Genomic DNA, 24,772 nt, shown 5'->3' with positions numbered 1-24,772 from the left:
GGAATCTCTATTATGGCCCTTAACACGTTGGATTGTAATTATTGTTCACTAGTCTCTCTTCTCCGATGGACTCTAAGTTCCTGGAAGGCAGGGTCAGCCTCTTTTTTGTTTTGAGTTTTGGCCACCTGGCGCGGATTGCGGGATCTTAATGCCCCGACCAGCGATTGGACCCGGCCGCAGCAATGAAAGCCCCGAGACCTAACCACTTGACCGCCAGGGAATTCCCTAGGGTCAGCCTCTTTGTATTCTCATCCACTAACATAGCATCTGGCACATCTTTATTCACCATCTACTGTCTGTGCTACTGTGCTAGGAAACACCGTGGCTAAGGAGTTAAGGGGTCCACGTTTTGGCAGACCTGCGTGGGAACAAAACAGCTCCATTTCCCTCATAACCTTGGAAAGAGTGAATGTCTCCGAGCCTCATTTGTAAAGTGGAGGAAGCACTTTAAGATTGCTATGACGATAAAGTAAAATAATTCTCGCAAAAAGCCCATTACGGAGCAAGCAATCAATCATCAGGATGTTAGGAAATGCCTTCCCCAACAATCCCATTTCCGGGCACCCTCACTCTAATCCTCCTTTAGGGCCCCGCACTCTAAAGGTAATCCCTCTTTTAGGGATTACGCTGGGATCTCTAATCCTCTCCTGGGTCATTCCTCCAGCTCTCCAATCCGCGAGTCAACCACTAGGGCCAGGCGTTCAGAGGCCATTCTTCTTCCCCGCCCCCCAACTCTCTCCAAACCCTTTTAGCTTTTCCTGGTCTAAGGGGTGTGTCAAAAACACCCGATTTATGCGAAATTTAAACATCAAAATTCTGGCTAGGCTTTTCCTAGATAACTTTCGAGACCCACAGTTGGGAGCTTTGCTACTGACTTTCGGTCTTCCCCTACTTGTGAGGAAGGAGCTCGCGGATCAACTTGACCTCAGTCGTTCGGCCAGCGCCAGCCCCGACCGCGCACCCTGCAGTAGCGTTGAATGAACGAACGAACGAATGAATGAATGGGCTACCTCTGCGGCCGGGCCTCTGTTACGTCGCCCATTGGCGCGGGCGCGGCCGCGAATAAGAGGCCTGCTGGTCGCAGACCACTCAGTCCCACCAGCTTGCAGCAGGACCGGCCACTAGCGACTGGGCTCTGTGGGGCTCCGCGCCGCTCCGCATTGCCTCTCCCAAATCTCTGCCCCGTCGCGGCGCGTCACTTCCGCCACCCCCAGGCCACGGCTGGGGCGGGGAGCGCGGGGGAGGGGCCAGGTCCGAGAGAAGCCCGCCCGCGCCCGAGCAGGGACTACATTTCCCGGGGGGCCTCGGCGCGGCAGCGGCGGGCGCGGCAACGTTCCCCGGAAGTAGAGCCCGGGACTTCCACTCGTGCGTGAGGCAAGCGGAGCCGGAGACGAGACCAGAGGCCGAACTCGGGATCTGACAAGATGGCCGGGCTGCCCCGCAGGATTATCAAGGTAACCGCTCGGGCCCGCTTCCGGCTACCCGCTCTGCTCTTGCCCTCTCGGCGGACCGGGCGGAGCGGTCCGTCGCTTCCTCCGGCCCGCGGCCCGTGCTGGGAGGCCCGAGGCAGCGCGGAGAGGGTCTGGCCGCGGCGGCGAGGGAAGTCGGGCGCTGGGGAGGGGGCGCCGGGGAGACTTCCGGCCGCAGTGGGGCAGCCCGGCAGCGGGGATCGGGGGCTCCCAGGCGGTCGGCCCGCGAGCGGGGAAGGCCTGGCCCGCGCCCTGGCGGAGGGTGGGGCCGCGGGCTTGCGGGGCTCTGGTCTTGGGAGCGGGCCTCCGCGGCCTCTCAGACCACCCCCGAGCGGAGGCCGCGGGCGCGCGGGAATCGCGGCGGGGCCCGGACTCCAGGCGGGGGTTGTGGCCCGACACGGGCCCTCGGCCTCGGATCCGTGTCTCGGCCCGGGCGGGAGCGCAGGGGTGCGGCAGCCGCAGGTTCAGAATGAATGAACCGGGAGGGTGAGGCCGGGCGGGGCCCTGTGCCACGGGAGGCGGCTCTGGGAGGGCCGCGCATCCTGCAGCCGCCGGCACATGCTCGCTCCTGGCTGCCGGGGTTCGGGGGACGTGGGGGCTCCGCGCCCCGCCACCCTCGCTTCCGTGATCTCCTCTTTAAATGCGTTTCCGCTCGTTATCTTCGCGAAGTGAGTTTACTCTAGTTGGCAAACTCTTTTAGGACTGTTTCTGTTTAGAGGAAATAGTTCTAACACGAGACCGAGCGGGGATTGGGGGAGGGGGTGCAGTACACAGGTACGGGGGACCTTGTGAAACCTTTTGCCTTTCGATTTTGTGCGCTTTAAATTATCAATACCGTTTTTCAGCTCTTCATGAATATGTTCTTTGACAAGTATCAATGGAACCATGAAAAATTCATCTTGGTTTTGTAAACTCTTTACATAAATATCAAGTCCTCAGACGTGAAATGTTTCTTGCAGTCCACGAAGACAAAACCCTTAGGTTTTTTTTGTCAATTTTAGTGAAGGAAATTAGTTGAACCTCTGTGTTGCTCAGTATGCGAGTTAAAGTGTCTAAATTGCAGCATCATTTTGTTTGCTGTAACTCTGAACGTGTATTTAATCTAGTTTGTCCTTTAAGTTTGGGGGGAGATGCATGCTAAGTGATTGAAGGATGGTGTATTGTGTAGTGCGATTGCAATGAAATATATCTGAGATGGGGGTGTCTCTGACCTAAAGGTGCTTAATTTAGAGAAATAAGACGAGTTTTGTAAAGTAGCAAGTTTTAGCAAGTAGAGAAGTAGAACAGATTGTCATTGTGCGCTGGAGTCTAATGATGTGAACCTTCATAGTGTTGTGTAAAACAAAATCTTCATTTGTTGTGTTAAAGATTTGTCTTCGACTCCGTCCAAGGCAGTTTAATGGCTGTGTGTTGGAGGGTACTTACCAATGTGGTTGTAATACAATCACATGGCCCCAGTGGTCATGTTTATTGAGGCCGCACTTGAAAATGAGGGGTGGAAGATAGAGCTGTGTACATCAGATATCCTTGGATTTTTATTTACTGTTATTCAGGTTATCGACTAAGTACCTAGTACACATTGACATTCAAGATAATTCTCCAAAATACATAATGAATGAAAGACTTTACATATTTTTTTCATTTTTGCTTAATGCTGGAGATATTCTGCAATAATATGAAAGTCTTAGATGGAAAAATAAATTCTGTGGGACCTTGTATATAAACTTATAGATATGACTTGAAGCAATAAGTTGAAGTCCTCATAATTCAATTCATTTGGCATACAATAATTTAGTTTACACCAGGCTTTTGCATTTTGCTATTTAAAACAAGACAGTGATAAGTCATATATACTCTTAAATTAAAGTCTTGTTGATAACATCTCTCTAATGAAAGGTCCCTTGGTTTGGGTATTATCTTGTAAGAGTTCGGTGGTTTTACTTTAATGCCATTTATAGCAAAAAGAACTGTTTCCTCCAATCCCTAGGAAGGATTAAAAGATTATACTATTTTTTTTCTAGTGCCCATGCTTATATTATGTAGGCTTTTTCATAATCTGTGAAAATGTTTGTTTTTTATATCAGAATTTAAAAAAAGAAGCTTGTCTCTTCTCTGTCAACTACAATACAAGGTTCTGTGTGGAATATAATGGTGGCAGTGGAATATAATGGGGTAGCACTACTGTCCTGAATGATGGGAATGTACCATCTCTCATTGGACAGTGTGATGCTTTCTACCTCAAAATGGGCATTATTTACATTTTCAAAATTCTTCAACCACTTGGTACCTGCAGAAGTCTTGTGAAGTAGACAATACATTATATAGGCTAGAAACCCATTCAAAGGACTTTCCTAGGGTCTTAAAACTGGCAGGAGGCAGAACTTGGATCTTGACCCAGTGTGACCTTCCCCTGCCTCTTGTTATTATGAAATGACATAATATATGTCAAAGTACCTTAACAACTGTAACCATACACATAAAGATGATTTTTTGAATTACTATTCACCCAGTTGCTGTCCCACTCAGATTCCCATTTCTAATCCAGTAGCAAATTCTGTGGGCTCTATTTTTCAAATTATATCCTGAATCAGACACATTTCCCTATCTCTCTGAAACCACTGTTCAGTTCCATCATTTGTTACCTGGCCTACTGTATTGATCTCCTTTTAAACAGCAGCTAGTGTTACTTTTAAAAACATAGATCTTGTTACTTCCCTGCTCAGAACTCCACAGAGGTTCTGCAGCACACTTAAAATCTTGACTTTTTTTCCCTCCTAGCTACAAGGCCCTCCATCCATCTGGGATCTGCCTACCTCTGAGATCATCTCCCACACTTCTCCCCTTGGGTCACTCCATTGCAGCCACACTGTTGCTCTGCTGTACCCTGAACAATAAGAGGCTACGCGTGTTCCAGTCACAGGGCTTTCCTCCTGTTTATTGCGTTGCTTGCTTTGTCATAATGTTCAGTTCTTGGCTCACATGTCATATTCTCAGAGAGGATTACCTTAACTGTCCTAAAACACAGTCCTTCCTCCTCCCCCATGGTTGCTGTTTAGCCCCTATTTCGTCTCTTCTGTATAGCACATATCATTACTCAAAGTTGTATTATTTACTGTTTATCTCTACTCCCACTAAAGCTCCATGAAAGCAGGAATTCTTGGATGACTTGGGCATTGCTGAAATGCCTAGAACACATAATCTGCAAATCTAATGTCTCGGCCCTGAAATACTGATTGAATGAATGAATGAGCTTCAGTCTCTTTGAAAGAAAGTTTCAGGAGAGTTATTCTATATAATTTGACATTGTTACTGCTCAGTAGATTCTATCTGAATCTGTGCCTGAGCTAAAAGTTTCTAATTCTACCCATAAATTCATTAAAAACAAAACAAATCAATCTTTTATTTTGTTGACTGGGAAATACATAGAGCACCTTTGAAAGGTTCTAAAGGGTACATAGAGGAAAATTAAGACTCATCTGTCCTTCAGCATTCCAGTTTCCCTCCCCAGACAGCCACAACTTTTATTGTATATTCTTCCCAAAAGACCAGAGAGACTTAGTGCATATATGTTGCCCTCCTCCCCAAGTAAATGCTGTACTTGATTCCTCCCCTTGCCCCCACCTATGTCTTCGAGGTGACTAGTTTTCTAAAGAGCTGTTTTGTGGAACCTTGTGGTCAGGCCTTAATTTAACTAATTGCATATTGATAACTATTAGATTGTTCCCCATATTTTGTAAATGCTGTACCTGATTCCTCCCCTTGCCCCCACCTATGTCTTTGAGGTGACTAGTTTTCTAAAGAGCTGTTTTGTGGAACCTTGTGGTTAGGCCTTAATTTAACTAATTGCATATTGATAACTATTAGATTGTTCCCCATATTTTGCTATACAAACAGTGCTGTAATGAATGGTCTTATATATAGTGATATTTTGCACATGTATGAGTTACACTGAATCTTGGCAGTTACGTGTTTAGCTAGAATTATAGGATTTTTTTTTTCTCTCTTTTCCTGGGCAAAACCTCTTTTAGTCTCTAAAAGTGACAGAGCAATTAAAGCTTAAAGTCACATAAGTTGAAAGCCACCTAAAATAAGAGATCCTCCTTAATCTATCTGTCATGAAGAATCGGAGTATTTTGCGAACAAATAAATGAAATCTGTAGTTGTGGCTTGGTCAAAAACAAATTTATTTCAGCTTTACATGTTACACTGACAGAATGACATTCCTTTAATTTTCTTCTCAAAATTAATCATGAAGTCAATAAAATATAGGCTTAGGAAACAGTTAACTTACTCAAGCAGTTGACTTATTTGATTAAAACCTAGCAAACCAACCTTCTGAAATTAGAATTTCACCAGTCTTCCCTACAATTTATTTTCTGTTTGGTGAGGTTTAGTTTCAAACTCTTAAAAACCTGTTATGAGCTGACTGAGTCTTGAGTTCTGTTTTTTACTTTAATAATTTTTATTTTAAAAAATACAGATTTTTAATAATCTTTAATAATCTTTGGCTGCGTTGGGTCTTTGTTGCTGCACGCAGGCTCTCTCTAGTTGCGGTGCGCAGGCTTCTCATTGTGGTGGCTTCTCTTGTTGCAGAGCACGGGCTATAGGTGTGCGGGCTTCAGTAGTTGTGGTGCATGGGCTTAATTGCTTCGCGGTGTGTGGGATCTTCCTGGACCAGGGCTCGAGCCCGTGTTCCCTGCGTTGGCAGGAGGATTCCTAACCACTGCGCCACCAGGGAAGTCCCTCTTATCACCATTTAAAAGCCACTCATTTGATATGTATTTTAGTACATAAGGTAGTTTTTAGTAAGAAAAGCGATTCAGAAAAATGACCCTTTTTTTAAGCCCTGAGAATCTTTGGCTCATAATGTTTTTTCCCATTTAAAAAAAAAAAAGGCATGAAAACTTACCATGATGAAGATGGACTTGTTATAAATCGTAATTAAAACATTCTTAGGAAGCAGATAAACTCATATAGTAAAAACTTGAGTAGAAACAGTGTAGTTTTTAGCTCTTTTGGTTGTTGTCCCAATTTAAGAATTTTCTGACCTTCTTCCTAGTACAATAAACCATACTTTTTGCATATGACTTCTGGGGATTCAGATTCTTGACAAGCTTATTCGTGAATCCCCTCGGTCTCCACGGATTCCAGGTTAAGAATCCCTGAACTACTTTTGGTAGTGATTAAACTTTCAGGCTATATGGATATTGTTTAATATACTACCTAATGTTTTGATTATGGAATGTAGGCATAACTGAAAGTAGGTTAAAAATCAAGTGTTGTTTTTTAAGCTTTTCTTTGTCAAGCACTTTCTTCAGTCCAGATTGATCAGCTCTCACACAATAGAAATTGAGAGTTGTCAAATTATTAAGTACTTCCTGAGTATCCAGCATGCTAAATAATGATATCAGAAATATTATGCATTTACTTTGTAGTAATTGAGTTTTTTCCCACACTTGTGATGACTTATAGCCATATACAGTAGAGAACACTATCCTTTTCCTTCTCTGATGAGGAGACTGTAGGCCAAAGAAATTGGATGACTGAGATTCCTGGCCTGCAAGTCAGTATCTTTGCCTTTTTCCCTATGCTGTATCTAGTGTTTTGGTTTACCTATGTGTAAATGGATTTAAGAAGAAAATAACTTACGCACCTCAGATTCAAGTAGTATGGATTCTGAACATACATTTGAATGTGCTATCATGAACACTGATGCATAAGCACTGTAGAAATAAATAGCAGAACCAAGGAAATGAGGATGGCATGCAGCAGGAGCTTTGGACATTATGGTTGTAGTCATCACAGTTCTAATGTGGGTGCCTAATTACTATATTATATAATTTTACTTTCTAAAAATGAAATAGATCTGAAAGGCATAATATATGTAGCAATATTACATCAAGAAATAAGAATTCTTTTTTTCCTATATGAAAGAAATGTAATGTATGAAGGACATCAGCATGGATATACAAATTAGGAGATGAATAATAGGGAATCAGTTAACTTCAGCTAAAATCTTAGCAACTTTTAAAAATGCTTCCCAAGTTTTTTTATTTTAAATACTAAGTAGTCATCTTCAATTTGTAGATTAAATAGGATGTGGGATCACCATAGTCTGAGAGTGAGATCTGTGGCCCTGGCATCTCTGGTGACAGAAACCATGTGTGATAGGAAGAAATGGGTAGGTAACTGGTTAAGAGCCCTCAGAGAATCAACAGAAAGCATTCTTTATTATCCATTTTTCCAAGAGCTACACCACACCATGCAGGGCATTGTATGTTTGTTAAAATCCTGGATGTAGCTATTCTAAACTCCCCTAGAGATACTTAGGCATAGAAATTTTTATAGTTCTGAGTTGACCTGTAACTCAGATGTTTCTGAATAATTAGGATTAGGCTATAATTTGAAGTACTTCTAGGCATTGGTTTCAGAATCTAATGTTGACATATTTTGCTTTTTCTTTTTTTTTTGCGGTACACGGGCCTCTCACTGTTGTGGCCTCTCCCGTTGCGGAGCACAGGCTCCGGATGCGCAGGCTCAGCAGCCATGGCTCATGGGCCCAGCCGCTCCGTGGCATGTGGGATCTTCCCGGACCGGGGCACGAACCCTTGTCCCCTGCATGGGCAGGCGGACTCTCAACCACTGCGCCACCAGGGAAGCCCTGCTTTTTTTTTTTTTTTTAATTGTCTATTTCCTCTTCATATTTTCAAACTCCTTTAGTTTTCAGTACCATCACAGTATGTCACTGTCAGAGGTTTGGTCTGTTTTGGGCAAATCAGTTTTTATTTTTGAAGTCTACAATCCAGTGACTGAAGGCACTGTAGTGGAGAAAATACTAGAAAGAAATCTAACAAATGTTATCTTTGTGTCTTGAGACTATGGGTGCTTTTTATTTCTTTAGAGCTTTCTAAGATTTCTTTATAGTTTATACTAAGAAAAATGTTATTGCTGTAAAGTCACTGTGTTTTTAGTGACCTTTAAGGACCATTGGGATTACCATCCCCTTTACCCCCTTACTGTGGAGCAGGGGCAAAAGTGGCTTTAGTAAGCTAGTAAGAGCCCAAGGCCAAATTTCAATCTTCCATAACATTGCGATTTGTCTGCTTTTTTATTATCCATTCATAAAACATGTTTCAGTTCAATTAAATGGACATTTATTGAATGCACAGTATGTATTCACTAAGCCAGTAAAAAAAGATAGGCATCGCTGTCTGGTGAAAAATAGAGCTGTGAAACAAGAAATTACAGTGAGGTGTGTTATAAAAGAAGGAATATCTGGGATTTACCATAATCTGAGAAAAGGTATCAATATCTGTTGAGGAGTGTTTTTAAACTTGAAGAGCAGTGGGGAGAGTGGACACAGGGAGTAGTAGATATGAAAGCTGGAAGGAGAGGGAGAGGGAGAGAGAAAGAGGGAGAGAGGGAGAGAGGGAGAGAAAGAGAGCATGAATGCATTATATATTCCAGAGATCCAGTATGTGTGGTGGATAGTGTCTTATTGTAGTTTAATTACAGGCTTTTGCGTGAGTGCTGTTTAGTAATATAGTTTACCTTAAGATGGACTGCCTCTCTGGGGTGGCATATTCCTCTCCTGCTCTCCTGGGTCCCTGGATTTGGGGAAGTTCGGGGTTCCAGTGAGAAGGAACTAAAGAGCAGGTGGAAAATACATTTGAGGTATCACTGTATCAGACCATAACCACTCTAATGTGAGTTTTAAACAAGATGTTTTTCATTCAGTAAGCCTAAAGATAGAATTATCTTACACTTGTTTATATATTAATTTGAATTTTGTGTTTTCCACTAAGTGGAGGGTATTTGTACCTACTTAATTTCCTCACTTGTATTTAGAGAGAAAAAGGAAAAGTGCTTTCCAGTAAAATTCCCCTTACATTTGCACTGTGGTTCTTGCTTTGGCTTTTTTAAAAAAGTCATTTCTTTTCACACTTGGAGGCACAGTGATTTACAGCTATAAAGCTTGAAGTTTCTTACCTTTAGCTGTAAAAGAGCTACTCCCATTAAGTAAATTTTTTTTTTCCCCCTGATGAAGTACTCTGTCTACCCTGTCTTTATTGTTGTGGTTCAGATAAGGGTTAAACTAAAAGTGCTGCAATCTCCGTTCAGGTTCCTGCCACTGACTGTGATTAGAGGTCAGTAAACACTTGGCCAAACCTTGCCTATTTCTTATCAGAATCTTCCCTTAGTTTAATTGGGTGGGCTGCTGATGTCTTGAGTGGTAGGAAGTAGAAGATATTTTCTGTGAATATTGGTCTGTAATCTGAGCAGTTTATGGTAGTGCATCAGAATTATCTGGGTGTTTATAAATTTAACAGTTGCCAGCCCCAGAATGTTTTTTTGTTATGTTTTGTCTTAAGATCTCCAGATGATTTTAGTGTGCACCTTGCAGAAACAATGGCCTAGTATATGCTTGGCTTCAATGCAAAGTTTGGTAGAATGTGGTAGAACTAAAATCATACATAAAGCCAGTAGTTTCTCATATATAGAAAACAAAAGCATCAGTGGGAACACCGAAGATGTGACATTCTGGATGGGGAAACCCTCCAAGTTTGGTTTAGGGAAAGAAGTTTTTAGGGGGGTGACATTTGAGCTGAAGTTTGAAAGATAAGTAGAAAAACGGGGTCGGGGGAGAAGAATGTCATTCCAGGTTAGATATATCAAACTCTAGGAAGATATTTGAGCAGTGCTAAAACTGTAACATGAGTCAGCACTTCTTCGCTTGGACCACAGACACTTCAAATGCAGTCTTTAATTTGAAAGAGTTTTTTTCCTTTAGAAGTGTAATTCATGGATATATAGTCATTACTAAAAAGTCAGTATACAAACTGTTACAAACTAAAAATAATCAAGTAATACAGATGATTTCCCCTTCACTTTCTTTTGCTATTCCAGTCTCCACTTCATAGAAAAAATGCTAAAATCTTACTGAATATGAAAGGAAAACCAAAATGCTTCATATTTTTGAGATACAAATCACATATAAAATTCACCTTTTCAAATGTACAATTCAGTGGTTTTAACATTCACAAAGTTGTGCAACTATCACCGCTTTCTAATTGCAGAACTTTTTCATCATCCGAAGAAGAAACCCTCTACCCTTTAGCAGTCCCTCTCTGTCCCTACTCCCTCAACCCCTGGCACCCGTGTAGCTACTTTCTCTATGGATTCACCTATTCTGGACATTTCATATAAATGGAATCATACAATACAGCTTTTGGTGTCTGACTTATTTCACTTAGCATGTTTTCAAAGTTCACCCATATTGTAGTATGTATCAGTACTTCATTCCTTTTAAAATTTTTTTAGTTGAAATATTTCTAAGTAAATACTTCTAAGAAATTACAATGCTGAATGAAGCAAAGCAGAAGTTTTAGCAGGTAAAAATCTGTATTGGTTCCCATAAAACTAATCACATTTGCAACCTGCATTGCTTTCTAACGTTTAAGAAGTATCCTTTAGCCTTGTGAGCCGTTATTATTATTTTTTAAATTGTCAGCAGCCAGTAAATTTTTATCGTTAAAGATTGGATTTGGGGAATTCTTTGGCAGTCCAGCGGGCACTTTCACCACCGGGCCTGGGTTCAATCATTGGTCAGGGAATTAAGATCTTGCAAGCTGCACAGCATGGCCAAAAAAAAAAAGATTGGTTTTGATTGCTGGAGAATGAAAAACTTGAGCCAATTCTGGTGAATAATGGGTAGGAACAGCACTGACTTTTATTTTTGTCTTAAGTATTAAGAAACTTTGTGACCTTGGCCAACTCACTTTTCCTGGGCCTCCATTATTTCTAGTTCCTTTTTAAAAACTTCTCGTTGAGACAAAGCCATGATCATTTAATCCTGGAACTGACTTTCCTTTTTGGCTTTTAAATTGGGCTTTAAGCAATTCTCAAAAAAAAAACAAAAAAAACAACCCAGGACAAATGCTGAGTAGTAGCAATATAATGAAATTTTGAATAGCTTTCCAGTATAGCTAATATGAAGGCCTGTATCCTATCCGCTATGATAGTTTTAAAGCCTTTAAATGTTCATGTTCTCTTGGGGTTCAGACCTTGGACCTTTTCTCATTATATATTCTCCTGAACACATTTATTCATTTTCTTGGCTGCAGTCAGCATTGATCAGTGATTCCAAAATCTAATAGTGAGTTTCAGGTCTCTCCAAGTGCCTACTTTTTATCTCCACTTAGATGTCTTGCACACATTTTAAAATCAACTTTATTTTACAGTGAAATGTATTCATTTTGCTGTTTCCCCCTCCCTTGCATTAGTACCTTTGGTGTTTCTTTTCTTTATTAATTACATTAACATTACCCAGTTGTCTACAATTTACTTCTGTTTCCTCTTCTCTCCTCCCTGCTCTTCTCTCTTAGACATTCAGTCATAAGTCGACTGAACCTTAGAAATGCCTGTCCTTCTCCTAACCCATTCCTGTCTCCCATCCTCTCAGGCTCTTACCCTCTCCTGCATGTTGTTGCAGTAATCGGAGAACAAATCTTTCTGTCTTCACTCACTCACTCACACACACACACACACACACACACACACACACACACACACGTGCTGTTTCTCTCTCTCTTTCTCTCTTCATTTTCCACATTGCCACATTATTCTAAAAACACCCAGTGTGATCATGTTACTCTCTACTGTGTTCAGGCTAGAGTTCAGATTCCTTAACTTGGCATGCAAGGCTTTTTCACAACCTGGTCTTTTCGTCTTAATTCATTGCCATCTCCTTCCCTGTCTCCCCTCTCCTATACAACGTCTGATACAGATGGTGTTTGCCAGTTAAAATGATGTATTTTCCAACTTTTGAATTATGCCATGTTGGCAAGGGAACATCCTTTGTATGAAATGTGACTGCCCAGCACTCTGTGTTGGTTGGGATTGGGTTTTTTTTCTCCTCCTGAGACAATCTTGACTGTAGTCATCTTGCTTATATTCCTAGTATGAAGTATATTGTGGTACAGAAACTAGAAATACTATTTTCTGCGTGAAAAGAAAATCAGGGATAAAATTTAAGTCATTTGCTTTATTTTCTGAAATCCTGTAAATGCACTCTAGGAAACAAATGTTGGTCCTATTGTTAATTGAGTCATCATAGTGAAAAAAACTTTAACTTTTGACAAATAAAAATTGTGTGTATTTAAGGTGTACAAGGTGATGTTTTGATATATGTATACATTGTGAAATGATTACCACAAACTAACATTATCTGTCACTTTCCTTACTTACTTACCTTTGTTGTTTTTGTTCTGGTGGTCAGAGAGATCTCTTTTGTTCTGGTGGTCTACAGATCTCTTAGCAAATTTCAAGTATATAATACATTACTATTAACTATGGTCAGCATGCTATACATTAGGTCTTTCATCTTCTAACTGAAAGTTTGTATCCTTTGATCAATATCTTCCCTTTCCCTCCACCTTCCAGACTCTGGTAACCACCTTTCTAATCTGTTATTTTGAGTTTGACTTTTTTTTTTTTAAGGTTCTGCACATAAGTGACATGCCTATTTGTCTTTGTGTCTGGCATATCTCACTTAGCATTATGTCTTTTGGGTTCATCCACATTGTCACAAATGGCAAGATTTCATTCTTTTTTAAAAACTGGTGAAAAGATATTTTAATTTGCTCTTTGTAGCTGTCAGAAAAATAAAATATTTGACACTCCTTGGGTCAGGGTTTTGAGCGCCATGTATACTTTTTTAAAAAGCCTGTATATCCTTGCCCTCATGGTTCTCATACATACACACTAGCCTTTTGTTTTCTACTGCTTAATTGATAATAGTGGGTTAGTTGTAACAGGGCCATAAACATAGGAGTTGGAGAAGACCAATGTCATCTCCATTTGTTGTAGGGATTGCACTAGCAGATTTTACTGTATTAGTATGCAATGGGACTCTGATAGCCAAGAACCCAGTCCTATTCAGCAGGCTTTCACTCCCTAAGCCCCTCAGGTGTGGATGTAAAAATGCAGATATTCAGGTCCACTATAATGAAAAAAGAAAGTAGATCTTGCATATGTTCCCTCTTATGAGTAATTAAGTTACAGTAATTTTAATATTTTAAGAGTGCACACATACACTTCTTTACTGCAAAGTGCTACTTTATTTTTTTCTTTTTTTATAAATTAATTTAATTTATTTATTTTGGCTGCGTTGGGTCTTTGTTGCTGCGCGGAGGCTTTCTCTAGTTGCGGCGAGCGGGGGCTACTCTTCGTTGCAGTGCGCGGGCTTCTCATTGCAGTGGCTTCTCGTTGCGGAGCACGGGCTCTAGGTGCGTGGGCTTCAGTGGTTGTGGCTCGAGGGCTCTAGAGCGCAGCCTCAGTAGTTGTGGCACACGGGCTTAGTTGCTCCATGGCATGTGGGATCTTCCCGGACCAGGGCTCGAACCCGTATCCCCTGCATTGGCAGGCGGATTCTTGACCACTGCGCCACCAGGGAAGTCCTGCTACTTTATTTCTTTGGTTGAATCATTAAGCCAATTGGGGTTATGTATTTATGTAAATAAATTATGACCAATGTATGTTAATTTTTAAATTTATTTTTATTTTTTTGCGGTACGCAGGCCTCTCACTGTTGTGGCCTCTCCCGTTGTGGAGCACAGGCTCCGACGCGCAGGCTCAGCAGCCGTGGCTCGTGGGCCCAGCCGCTCCGCCGTATGTGGGATCTTCCTGGACCGGGGCACGAACCCGTGTCCCCTGCATTGGCAGGCGGACTCTCAACCACTGCTCCACCAGGGAAGCCCTGTATGTTAATATTTTAAACATTACGAGTATTAGTGAGTACACTGAATATCTACTGTGTTCCTTGTACTGATTGTTGACAGGTCCCTCTATTGTTTATGGCAGACTAAAACAAATACTCAAGATAATTTTTTCTGCTTGGTACGTATCAGCTACTTCATTTTGCCATTAGCTGGCATGTGTAGTAGAATGATTGAATTCAAATGTTTGACTTTAGTAAAATGAAAGCCAGTGTATGGCTGGAGCAGGAGGAGAGGGGTAGTATAGAAACACACTAACATTCATTAAAAAAAAAAGAAGATTGTATTTTTTAAAGCCCCAAATGTTGCAGTCCAAGTCCAAAGATTCACCTTATAATTATAAAATTGTAGGTGTTTACATTATCATACTAGTTAGTCTCTCTTATTTATATCACAGAGTTAATCATATAACTTCTGTTGGAAAACAGAAAAATGTGATTGCGAACTACAGAAATATTGCCCATTTTGCTCAGTATCAAGAGTCTTATTGTTCTTACATCTACTGAAAAGCTTTATAATGGAAGTGAGAAAGACTGAGAAAGGTTATTTATATCCTCTGGCAGGAAGATCGCTTTCCTTAATCTTGATTTGTGCAGCTTACCTTTTTCTTTAGATTCATTTGATGCCCAAATATGTGAAATTGTTGCCTCAAAGTATTACCAAGCTGTGTGCAGAATTGCTGGACTTTAAATATTTTTTTTAAAATAAATTTATTTATTTATTTTTGGTTGTGTTGGGTGTTCGTTTCTGTGTGAGGGCTTTCTCTAGTTGCAGCGAGCTGGGGCCACTCTTCATCGTGGTGCACGGCCCTCTCTTGTTGCAGAGCACAGGCTCCAGACGCACAGGCTCAGCAGTTGTGGCTCACGGGCCCAGTTGCTCCGCGGCATGTGGGATCTTCCCAGACCAGGGCTCAAACCGGTGTCCCTTGCACTGGCAGGCAGATTCTCAACCACTGCACCACCAGGGAAGCTTGGGACTTTAAATCTTTTTTCAGGGTACTGGAGAAGTATGGTTGGGGAGAAGTTGGTTGGATAGTGGTTGGGAGTCTCAGAATTCTCCCACGTTTGTGAAATTCTGTTTGGGTCATTCACACTTGGGTGTGGCTTACTTAGAGCACATTATCAGATTGTTCTCTAAAGAGCATCTAGCTGAGGTCCTCTGCTTTGAAAGGCGAGGAAAGGTGGCTTTTAGTTAGTATAGGGTTGGTCCTGACTTCTGTGAAACTCACTTTGATACCAATAAATCACCTTTGAATCCCGAATTTGATTATTTTCTAGTTGTTGGATATGGGCACTGTGGCTTCTGCCTGTGTCAAGTGGAAAGGCTCCCAGACATCTGTGGGCCAAGGTGCTTGTGTGGGCTCCCTCTAGACTTGTCATTTCCTTAACTGGCACAGCTGCCGTCTTGCTTCCTACCTGTCCTTTGTGTCTTTTGCTGAGTAGAGGGCCAGAGGGGTGGGGTGGTACTAGGTGGAGTGCAGGCGGCTGGGCTGATCCTTACTCTGGCAGTCTGTGAACACCTGGGAGCTGTCACATATGTCAAGTTGTTACTTAGGTGACTGAAAGATGAAAAGAGAACTTTAAGGTATTGTGGAGGTAGCAGCTATAGGAAGCAGCTACGTCTCCTAAGTCTGGGGGGAGAAACGAGAGAAAAAGTTGAAGTTATTAAAATTTAGAAACTTGAGAGAAGGAGCCCTAGCTGGGATCCAGACCTCTGAAGAGAGTCTCGCCCTCTTGTGGGGGAGCCGGTGGGGTGGTGCAGGGAGAGGTGCTGTGACAAACTGGCTCTCTCAGTGTGGGATAAACTGCGAATTGGATGAATTGCTGCAGGGATGTTGGGTGATGCTCACAGGCACTTCAGGTGGACAAGAAGCCTGGAAGAGGCAAGTCCCCTCTAGCAGCTTTAGCACTGCCCACCTCATCTGCAGAGTTTAACAGGGAGCCCCTGGCAGAGCAGAAATGTGGTTTGCAGAGTCCCACCTCCAGAATCACAAAGTATAGAAGGATAAGTGAGAGATACTTACTTTACACCTGGCACAGATATAAATTTCCCAGTGTAGAGGGTTTTGGTTTCTTTTTTAATTTTTTAAAATTTATTTATTTATTTATTGGCTGTGTTGGGTCTTAGTTGCTCCGTGTGGACTTTCTCGAGTTGGGGCGAGTGGGGACTAATCTTCGTTGAGGTGCGCGGGCTTCTCATTGCGGTGACTTCTCTTGTTGTGGAGCACAGGCTCTAGGTGTGTGGGCTTCAGTAGTTGCAGCACATAGGCTCAGTAGCTGTGGTGCACGGGCTTAGTTTCTCCGTGGCATGTGGAGTCTTCCTGGGCCAGGGCTTGAACCCGTGTCCCCTGCCTTGGCAGGCAGATTCCTAACCACTGCACCACCAGGGAAGTCCCCAGTATAGATGTTTTAAACATAGAAAGCTGCCTGACCTTCTGGTCCAGCCCATGACAGGGAAGGGCGAGAAGCTCTTGAGATATGGCAGTATTTGGCTTGACTTCAGTCCTACAGAATTAGGAATTTATACAGTTTTTTAAAATGTGTGTATTTGTTTTGATTTTTTTTTTTTAAGTATTATATACTACAGAGAAATGCCTTTGTACCAAATCACTGGAATCCCCCACTTTATTTGGCCAGCCCTCAAATCTCAGGAAAGACAGAACTGCATGCCTTCAAGTGGGGATTAAAGAGAGAAAATGCCAAGGGGGACAAGTTCCGCCTGCCTTTGACTCTGCATTAGCCCTAAGGACAGGGCTTCATATACTACCAGAGCAAGTTAAGAGACATATTTTCCCTTTGCACCTTTTAGTTATAATTTTCTCTTTACACCTTTTAGTTATAAACTCTTTGTCATTCACCTAACGTGAAGGCAGAGGTGTGAAGCACTGCTGGATGCTGAGGATTCCAGGCTCTAATTGTGATGTGTGAAAAGAGCCCTTGGCTCTAGAGTGGACTTCTACTGGATAGGCTTCTGTGTGCATTTATGAGAATTAAATGAAACAATGTATGTGAACATCCAACTCAATTTTAGGGATTAATCCAGTTGTCAGTCCCTGCACATTGGAGTTTTAACTAAATTTATCTAGCTCTCCAGTTCTTTAGGCTCTGAAAGTCTAATGTCCTGCCCAAAGTTTGGCCATTTATTAGTAGTTTAAGGTCTTGAAGTTTCCTTTTTTCTGTGTGGTTCTGGGATTGTACATGCTATTAACTGAGACAAGAATCCATTAGTTGCAAGTGTTTTGCAAGTTTAGTGATTTTTATTGAGTTAGGAGTTTAGCAGCAAATGGTGTAACTCACCTTGTTGGCTCTCAGTTTTCTCTTCTCTTCTCATTTCTCTCCACTTGCATTGCTCCGCTGCTTAGATTCTCTAATGCCTGGTCAAACTGTGTAGCTCCTGCCCCCAAATCCTGGCAAGTACTCAGGTGAATAAAGAACCCTGTTTCCCTAAATTAGGACCCAGTTCCTTCCCTCAGTAAGCTTAAGGCACGGTACATACTGTACTTTTTTTTCTTTTAAATCAACTTTATTTTTTTTTTTTTATTTTTTTTTTTTTTTTTGCGGTACGCGGGCCTCTCACTGTTGTGGCCTCTCCCGTTGCGGAGCACAGGCTCCGGAAGTGCAGGCTCCGGAAGCGCAGGCTCAGCGGCCATGGCTCACGGGCCCAGCCGCTCCGCGGCATGTGGGATCTTCCCGGACCGGGGCACGAACCCGCGTCCCCTGCATCAGCAGGCGGACTCTCAATCACTGCGCCACCAGGGAAGCCCTAAATCAACTTTATTAATGTGCAGTTTGCATACAGTTACACACACTCATTTTAAGTGTACAATTTGAGTTTTGACAAATGTATACAGCTGTGAAACCCATCTCAGTTAAGATTTAGAACATTCCATCACCCCAGCACAGCACTTAAATTAAAAGATCATACTGTTTTGAAGTGTGTTTTCACTTTATATAGAAGGAATATTTTTCTACAGTGTTACATTTACAGTATCTTTTTTCTTTGTTGTGATCGTTATTTCTGGAGGTGTACTTTTGAGCACATCCACAGTTTTTCTTTAGGATAGGTTCCAAGAGGTGGAATTCTTAGAGGTTGGCCAGCGTGTAGTCCCACCAGCCAAGTATATGAGATCCAGTTTTCTCCACAGCACTAAATAGCATTGTTTTTTTAAATCTTTGACTATTCTGAGTTTTAAGGATTGTCTTGATAATGAGACATTGTTACTTTCAAAATAGGGTTACTCAAAATGCACAATTTCTTTAGATGATTTTATTTAAAAACTTTTTTTTTTTTGGTCTTGCACATGTTACAGAATTCAACAAAGGGGGGTACTCATTGAAAAGTGTCTCCACTTTCAGGTAATTCCTTTCCTCAAAGAAGCCATTGTTTACTTGGACAATTTAAATCAGTTATTTTATGGTTCTGTAGCCTGTTTTTTTTATTGTTGTTGTTCAGATGTATTTTTACATAATATATTAGCTCACATTGCCAGCAAGCCCTAAGTCTAGCATTCATATTCTTTAGATGTATGGTTGCATTGTTTCAGAGACTCAGGCTATCCACATGAAGTGGATGAATTTGACCAGTATTACTGTGCACAGGTGCTGTATCATATAATACTTCTACCTTAGTATGTAAATTTGTGCTTATTTCAGTTATATTAAAATCTGAGTTGTCGTGGTCATTTTCTCCTGTGGCTCAGTAGCACAGGACAAAATAATCACCGGAAATCACAGAAGAATAAAAAAAACTTATATGTACTAAGTTATACTCCAGCTGGATCTCTTAAGATTACTTAACTTTCAACCAAATTGATAATCTTTGAAATACTAAAATCCTTAACCTCATGTTAATTTGGTTTCTTGAGAAATTTTATTCCAAATTCTTCTAAAAACCTTGAGGTAGAGGACTGAATCTTTAATATGTCAACCAGTTAGTACTGAGCAAATGATCATTATTAAAGTTGAGGAAGATGACTATTGGATCTTCAAAGTTGCTAAAGGGGCAAGAGAAGCTTAACCCTGCTATCTCTGCTGCTTAGTATTTGGTCCTTTAAGTGCACAACCTGTAGGGAAGGTACCAAGGCCAAAGCTTTTGAGCAAAAAGTTTGAAATAGTTTGTGAAGATTGGATTTGGAATTTTTAAAAAGTCCTTTTTTTTTTTTTGCATGCTCCAGCCATATACAGTCACCATCTGGCTCCTTAAAGCCTTGGGCCTACCGTTTTTGGAAGTTCTTGGATCCTCCTTTACCCAGTCAGTAGTAGTTAGATCTGTTCATTCAGCTGGTACAGAATGTGAGACAGTGTGGTGCTCAGCATTGGGACTGCAAACATTAGACCTGGGCCTTGACCTACAGAAACTGGTGTAGTTGGGAGACCAACAGTAGGGTGGCGAAGTGTGTAAGGGATGGCATTCTACAGAAGGTACACCCCTGCTTCCCAACAATTTTCAGTAGCATTTGAGCTTCCCTGGTGGCGCAGTGGTTGAGAGTCCGCCTGCCGATGCAGGGGACATGGATTCGTGCCCTGGTCCGGGAAGATCCCACAGGCCGCGGAGCAGCTGGGCCCGTGAGCCATGGCCGCTGAGCCTGCGCGTCCGGAGCCTGTGCTCCGCAATGGGAGAGGCCACAGTAACATTTAGTCAGTTGCTTACCTCTTAAATGTCAGTTGACTTTCAAAATTGTAGAAATGCTGCTTTGTGGGCAAAATAATGTTTTATGGCTTAAATGGCTTAAGTCTACTTCCTAATTCGCAAGACCAAAAGGATTTTGTGTATATGGAGATGTGTGGTTATGTGTGGAAGGAGTACAGAATCTGGGGCCAGGCTCTCTGGGATTGATTTCTAGCTCTGCCAAATACTAGCTTGGACATCCTCACTTGATCTCTCTGCTTCTTTATCTGCTTAATATACTAATCTAGCTCTAGAGTGGTTGGGAGAGTTGGATTGCATAGAACAGAGCCTAATGTAATTCTGACCCTTTTTTAATATTGCTTACTACTGTTTTCTGATTTTGCAAAGATACTGCCTCACTCTAAGTCTAAGAAGAATGAACGTATTTTGTGTGAGAAACCTATGATTGTCATTTCATATTTGTTCAACAAAATAGATAATATTAAACATAACTCTGAAATGGGGCAAAGATTTTTTTTTTTTTGGCTGCATTGAGTCTTTGTTGCTGCGCATGGGCTTTCTCTAGTTGGGGCGAACGGGGGCTACTCTTTGTTGCGGTGTGCATGCTTCTCATTGCAGTGGCTTCTCTTGTGGAGCATGGGCTGTAGGCGTGCGGGCTTCAGTAGTCGCAGCACGTGGGTTCAGTAGTTGCGGCACGCAGGCCCTAGAGCGCACGGGCTTCAGTAGTTGCGGTGCACGGGCTCAGTAGTTTTGGTGTATGGGCTCAGTAGTTGTAGCTCGCGGGCTCTAGAGCACAGACTCAGTAGTTGTGGTGCATGGGCTTAGTTGCTCTGCGGCGTGTGGGATCCTCCTGGACCAGAGATCAAACCCGTGTCCCCTGCAATGGCAGGCGGATTCTTAACCACTGTGCCATCAGGGAAGTTCCATGGGACATAGATTTTTAAAGCATAGTGAACACCCATTTGTCAGCAGTGGGTAGGGAAATGGGATGTTTGGGGTAAATAATATATTTTGATTTTATTAGAATTATCATATATGTAGTCAATTTTCCATGTGTTAGACAATACTAAACTTTATTTTTACAGATGCTAAACTGAAGTTTTATTTTTAATCCAGAGTATTTAGGATTTTGCACTGCACAACTTCAAGGGGTGTCGTTCATGCAGACTGTGATGTGAATGGTCCTCTCTTGGAGCTGTACAGTGTGGCAGACTTGTTAAAGGATGCTTATTTGGGGGAGACCCTAATATCGGATTGCTTCCTAATTTATCACACAGTTGCATGCAGAGTGTGAAAAAAACTTAATTTTTCCTTTCTGGTGGTTTGGATTTTGGACAAAATTATGTCAGTGACACAGATGGATTGAGAATTCAAATCTGGACCAACTGTAACTTGTTTTTGTTTGCCTCACTGAAAATTTTGACTGCTGAGCTTCCATCTGTCTTCTTGTCTGTTAATATCAACAGAGGCCTTTCCTATTAGTAGAGTCCTTAGGCATTTAGCACTTAAATTTTGCTGTGATTGCCACATTTGAAACCTGAAATAACTAGTAATCAAGGAAAAGGATTGAATAAATAATATATAGTAGTTGTAGAACTGTAGCCACTAGCTGGTAGGCCAGGAAAAATGCCTGTTTATGTCATATGGTTTGCAAAGAATATTGATTATCTATAAAGCAACCAGGAAAGCACCGTGCAGGGTATGCAGACATAATAAGTGAAAAAGTGTAAACACATTAAACTGTTTTTAAGCATTTTGTCTTTGTCAGAACAAATACAAATATACTGGAATATTAACCGGATTTTGGTTATTAGGAGTAGAGCGATTTTAAGTTGATTTCATATGTATTTTTCTTTAATGAGCAGGTGAAATAAACTTGGGGGAAAAAGCAGGTATCATTCGCAACAGATTTCTTCCTTATTTAGGTATTAAGCATTGTCATAGATACTGGGGATACAGTATATTCATTTATATCCCTTCCCTCAGCAGGGAAGATGAAATAAATACTGAGTATTGAACAGTAATTACAAGGTTAAAGAGTATTACAAAAAGGGACCATCCAGTAGAAGGAAGCATATAGCAGTAAGATTTAATGCATTCCAATGATAAAATGTTTAGCCAAATTTGGTGCTAGAGAGAACCTTTGAAATGTTCAAGGGACTAAATTTTAGTAGATTGGGGAGGTAAAAGAGTTTGTAAGGTTATATAACAATTTAGCACAATTAGAACTGGGATTAAGTTCAGATTCCTGGCTCTAAAGTTTTTTCCCTAGTAGGTACACGAGGATGCCTAGTTGAAGTTAGCTCTCTAACGTAAATTAGCTCCCTCTTTAAAGGCTCTTAAACTAGGTACAAGTTCTTTTTTTTTTTTTTTTTTTTTTTGCGGTACACGACCCTCTCACTGTTGTGGTCTCTCCCGTTGCGGAGCACAGGCTCCGGACACGCAGGCTCAGTGGCCATGGCTCACGGGACTAGACGCTCCGCGGCATGTGGGATCTTCCCGGACCGGGGCACGAACCCGTGTCCCCTGCATCGGCAGGCGGACTCTCAACCACTGTGCCACCAGGGAAGCCCGTAGAAGTTCTTTGATAAAGAAGTTAGCCAGCTTCACTGCTCTCCTCCTTTGACCCCATTTAATTCCAAAGAGATAGCTGCTTCTTAACCTCTTCATTTTACCCGCAGTCTATTAGCTCTTTTTTTTTTAAAATTAATTTATTTTATTTTTAGTTTTGGCTGTGTTGGGTCTTTGTTGCGTGTGCAGGCTTTCTCTAGTTTCAGCGATCGGGGGCTACTCTTCATTGTGGTGCACGGGTTTCTCATTGCGGTGGCTTGTCTTGTGGAGCATGGGCTCTAGGCACGCAGGCTTCAGTAGTTGCAGTACGCAGGCTCAATAGTTGTGGCTGGCGGGCTCTAGAGAGCAGGCTCAGTAGTTGTGGCGCTTGGGCTTAGTTGCTTCGCGGCATGTGGGATCTTCCTGGACCAGGGATCGGACTTGTGTCCCCTGCATTGGCAGGCGGATTCTTAACCACTGCGCCACCAGGAAAGTCCCCAGTCTATTAGCTCTTAACCTTTCCTTCACTTTCTTTTCTAACTTAGACTTTGTTTTCAGCAAACAATGGAAGCCAACTTTGGCTATTTTAATCCGCAGTAGTATTTATTGAGTTATGAGATACCTAACACAGTCTTTAGGAGTGCCAAAGAGAGAGGCAGTAAGGAACAAGGCTCGGACTCACATCACGGACATCACTGTGGGCATCGCATGCAACACACACTACAGTGTGATTGCTGATGCCAAGTACAGGAGGCTGCACTTGGTTGTCTAGAGGTAACTACTGCTGTGCCCTCCAGAATGGATCCTTATTTCTTAGCTTCTGATGCACAGGTTTTTGACTGAGCCTAGGTCTCACATGCTAGGTTGCAAGAGAGTTAGGAAATAAGACTAAAGCTTCTGTTGAGGGAGGTGAGGATCCATGAAGGTTGGGGAGTGTGCTTCCCAAAAAAGGGTGTTCTAGCTGTTAGGTAGCCAAAAGCAATGATGAATGTCTACTACGAACCTCATTTTGCCTTCTGCTGCCAGGCAGTCCTTCTGTGTGACCATAGATAAGTTTTTCTATTTTATACAACAGTTACTTCAAATTTTCGCATTCTTTTTTTTTTAAATTATATAGTGGTTATGTTTTTAAAATATTTATTTATTTATTTTTGGTTGCGTTGGGTCTCCATTGCTGCGTGCCGGCTTTCTCTAGTAGCGGTGAGTGGGCGCTTCTCTTCATTGCAGTGTGCAGGCTTCTCATTTTGGTGGCTTCTCTTGTTGCGGAGCATGGGCTCTTGGTGTGCGGGCTCAGTAGTTGTGGCTCACGGGCTCTAGAGCGCAGGCTCAGTAGTTGTGGCGCGTAGTGTGGCTTAGTTGCTCCGTGGCGTGTGGATCTTCCCAGACCAGGGCTCAAACGCGTGTCCCCTGCATTGGCAGGCGATTCTTAACCACTGCACCACCAGGGAAGTCCCTCGCATCCTTCTTAAGCTCCCAACCTGAACATTGCACTAAGGAAGAGGAGCGAAAGGTATGAACAAATGGGGAATTTTTACTGTCGCTAAATAGTGGATAGATTTACAGACAACTGTCTAAACTCACACATAAGGGCCTTAAAATGAATTATCAACTTCAAACAATGAGTTAAAACTTTGAGAAAGAAAGAAACCCACAATCTAGATAATTTCTAACTTAAGATGAATTTTTTCAAAAGTACGTGTGCACTGGTTTTTGCTAATGTATCACTCATAATTATTGTTCACCATACAGGAACAGGCATTTAAAATTTTTCCCTGTTTCCATTCAGGATGAATTCAGAAGACTTTCCCTCCCCCACCTGTTAAGTTACACCCTCCCTACCAGAATCTTAAATATGCAAGTTTTTTTTTTTAATGGGTTTATTAACAGTGCCTTAAGTACCTTGGCACAATAGCAATCCCACTGATGAAGTGTTACTAAGTTATTAGGTCCTCTCTTCATTCAGAGGTCTAAAATATCATTCCTAAGACACAGAATTCATTAAGATGGACAGTTAAAGTATTCAAATCACTAAAGACTTATTTTTTGAGCTGGTGCTAAAGTCATTTCAAGCCATGAAGTGTTATGGCATCATCAAATAAGAAACCAAGAGAAATGGGGAAACATAACTTCTATCAGTCTACTAATTACAGTGCTGGGTATTCAAAGGACATTTTTACCACCAAGAATTTCATGAGTGCTATATGAAGGAGTAGTTGATACTGTCTTTAACTGTGATGCCAATATTTAGAAATCTTTCAAAAAAACAGAGGGAAAAAAAGATGGAGATGTAAAGTTTCTGTCTTTCCAGAAAACTTTTAAAGTGTCTTTAGAAATAGCCAAGAAAAAATA

At 41.8% G+C, this 24,772-nt stretch overlaps 1 protein-coding gene across 1 annotated transcript in view; it reads left to right on the top strand.

Annotated features, from left to right (window-relative positions):
- Positions 1–1,332: 1,332 nt before the first annotated feature.
- The window catches only part of UBE2N (ubiquitin conjugating enzyme E2 N), a 35,168-nt gene continuing 11,728 nt past the window's right edge, over positions 1,333–24,772 (top strand). The window contains exon 1 of the mRNA XM_029206082.1: positions 1,333–1,454. Within this exon, the coding sequence (XP_029061915.1) occupies positions 1,425–1,454 (30 nt within the window). The 5' untranslated portion in view covers positions 1,333–1,424. The remainder of the gene's footprint in view (positions 1,455–24,772) is intronic.

This window comes from Monodon monoceros, unplaced genomic scaffold, assembly GCF_005190385.1.
Source record: "Monodon monoceros isolate NGI ecotype Baffin Bay Population unplaced genomic scaffold, NGI_Narwhal_1 Super_Scaffold_6, whole genome shotgun sequence".
Lineage (NCBI taxonomy): Eukaryota > Metazoa > Chordata > Mammalia > Artiodactyla > Monodontidae > Monodon > Monodon monoceros.
The sequence above is the reverse complement of the archived record's forward strand: the minus strand, read 5'-3'. Positions and strand labels throughout refer to the sequence as shown.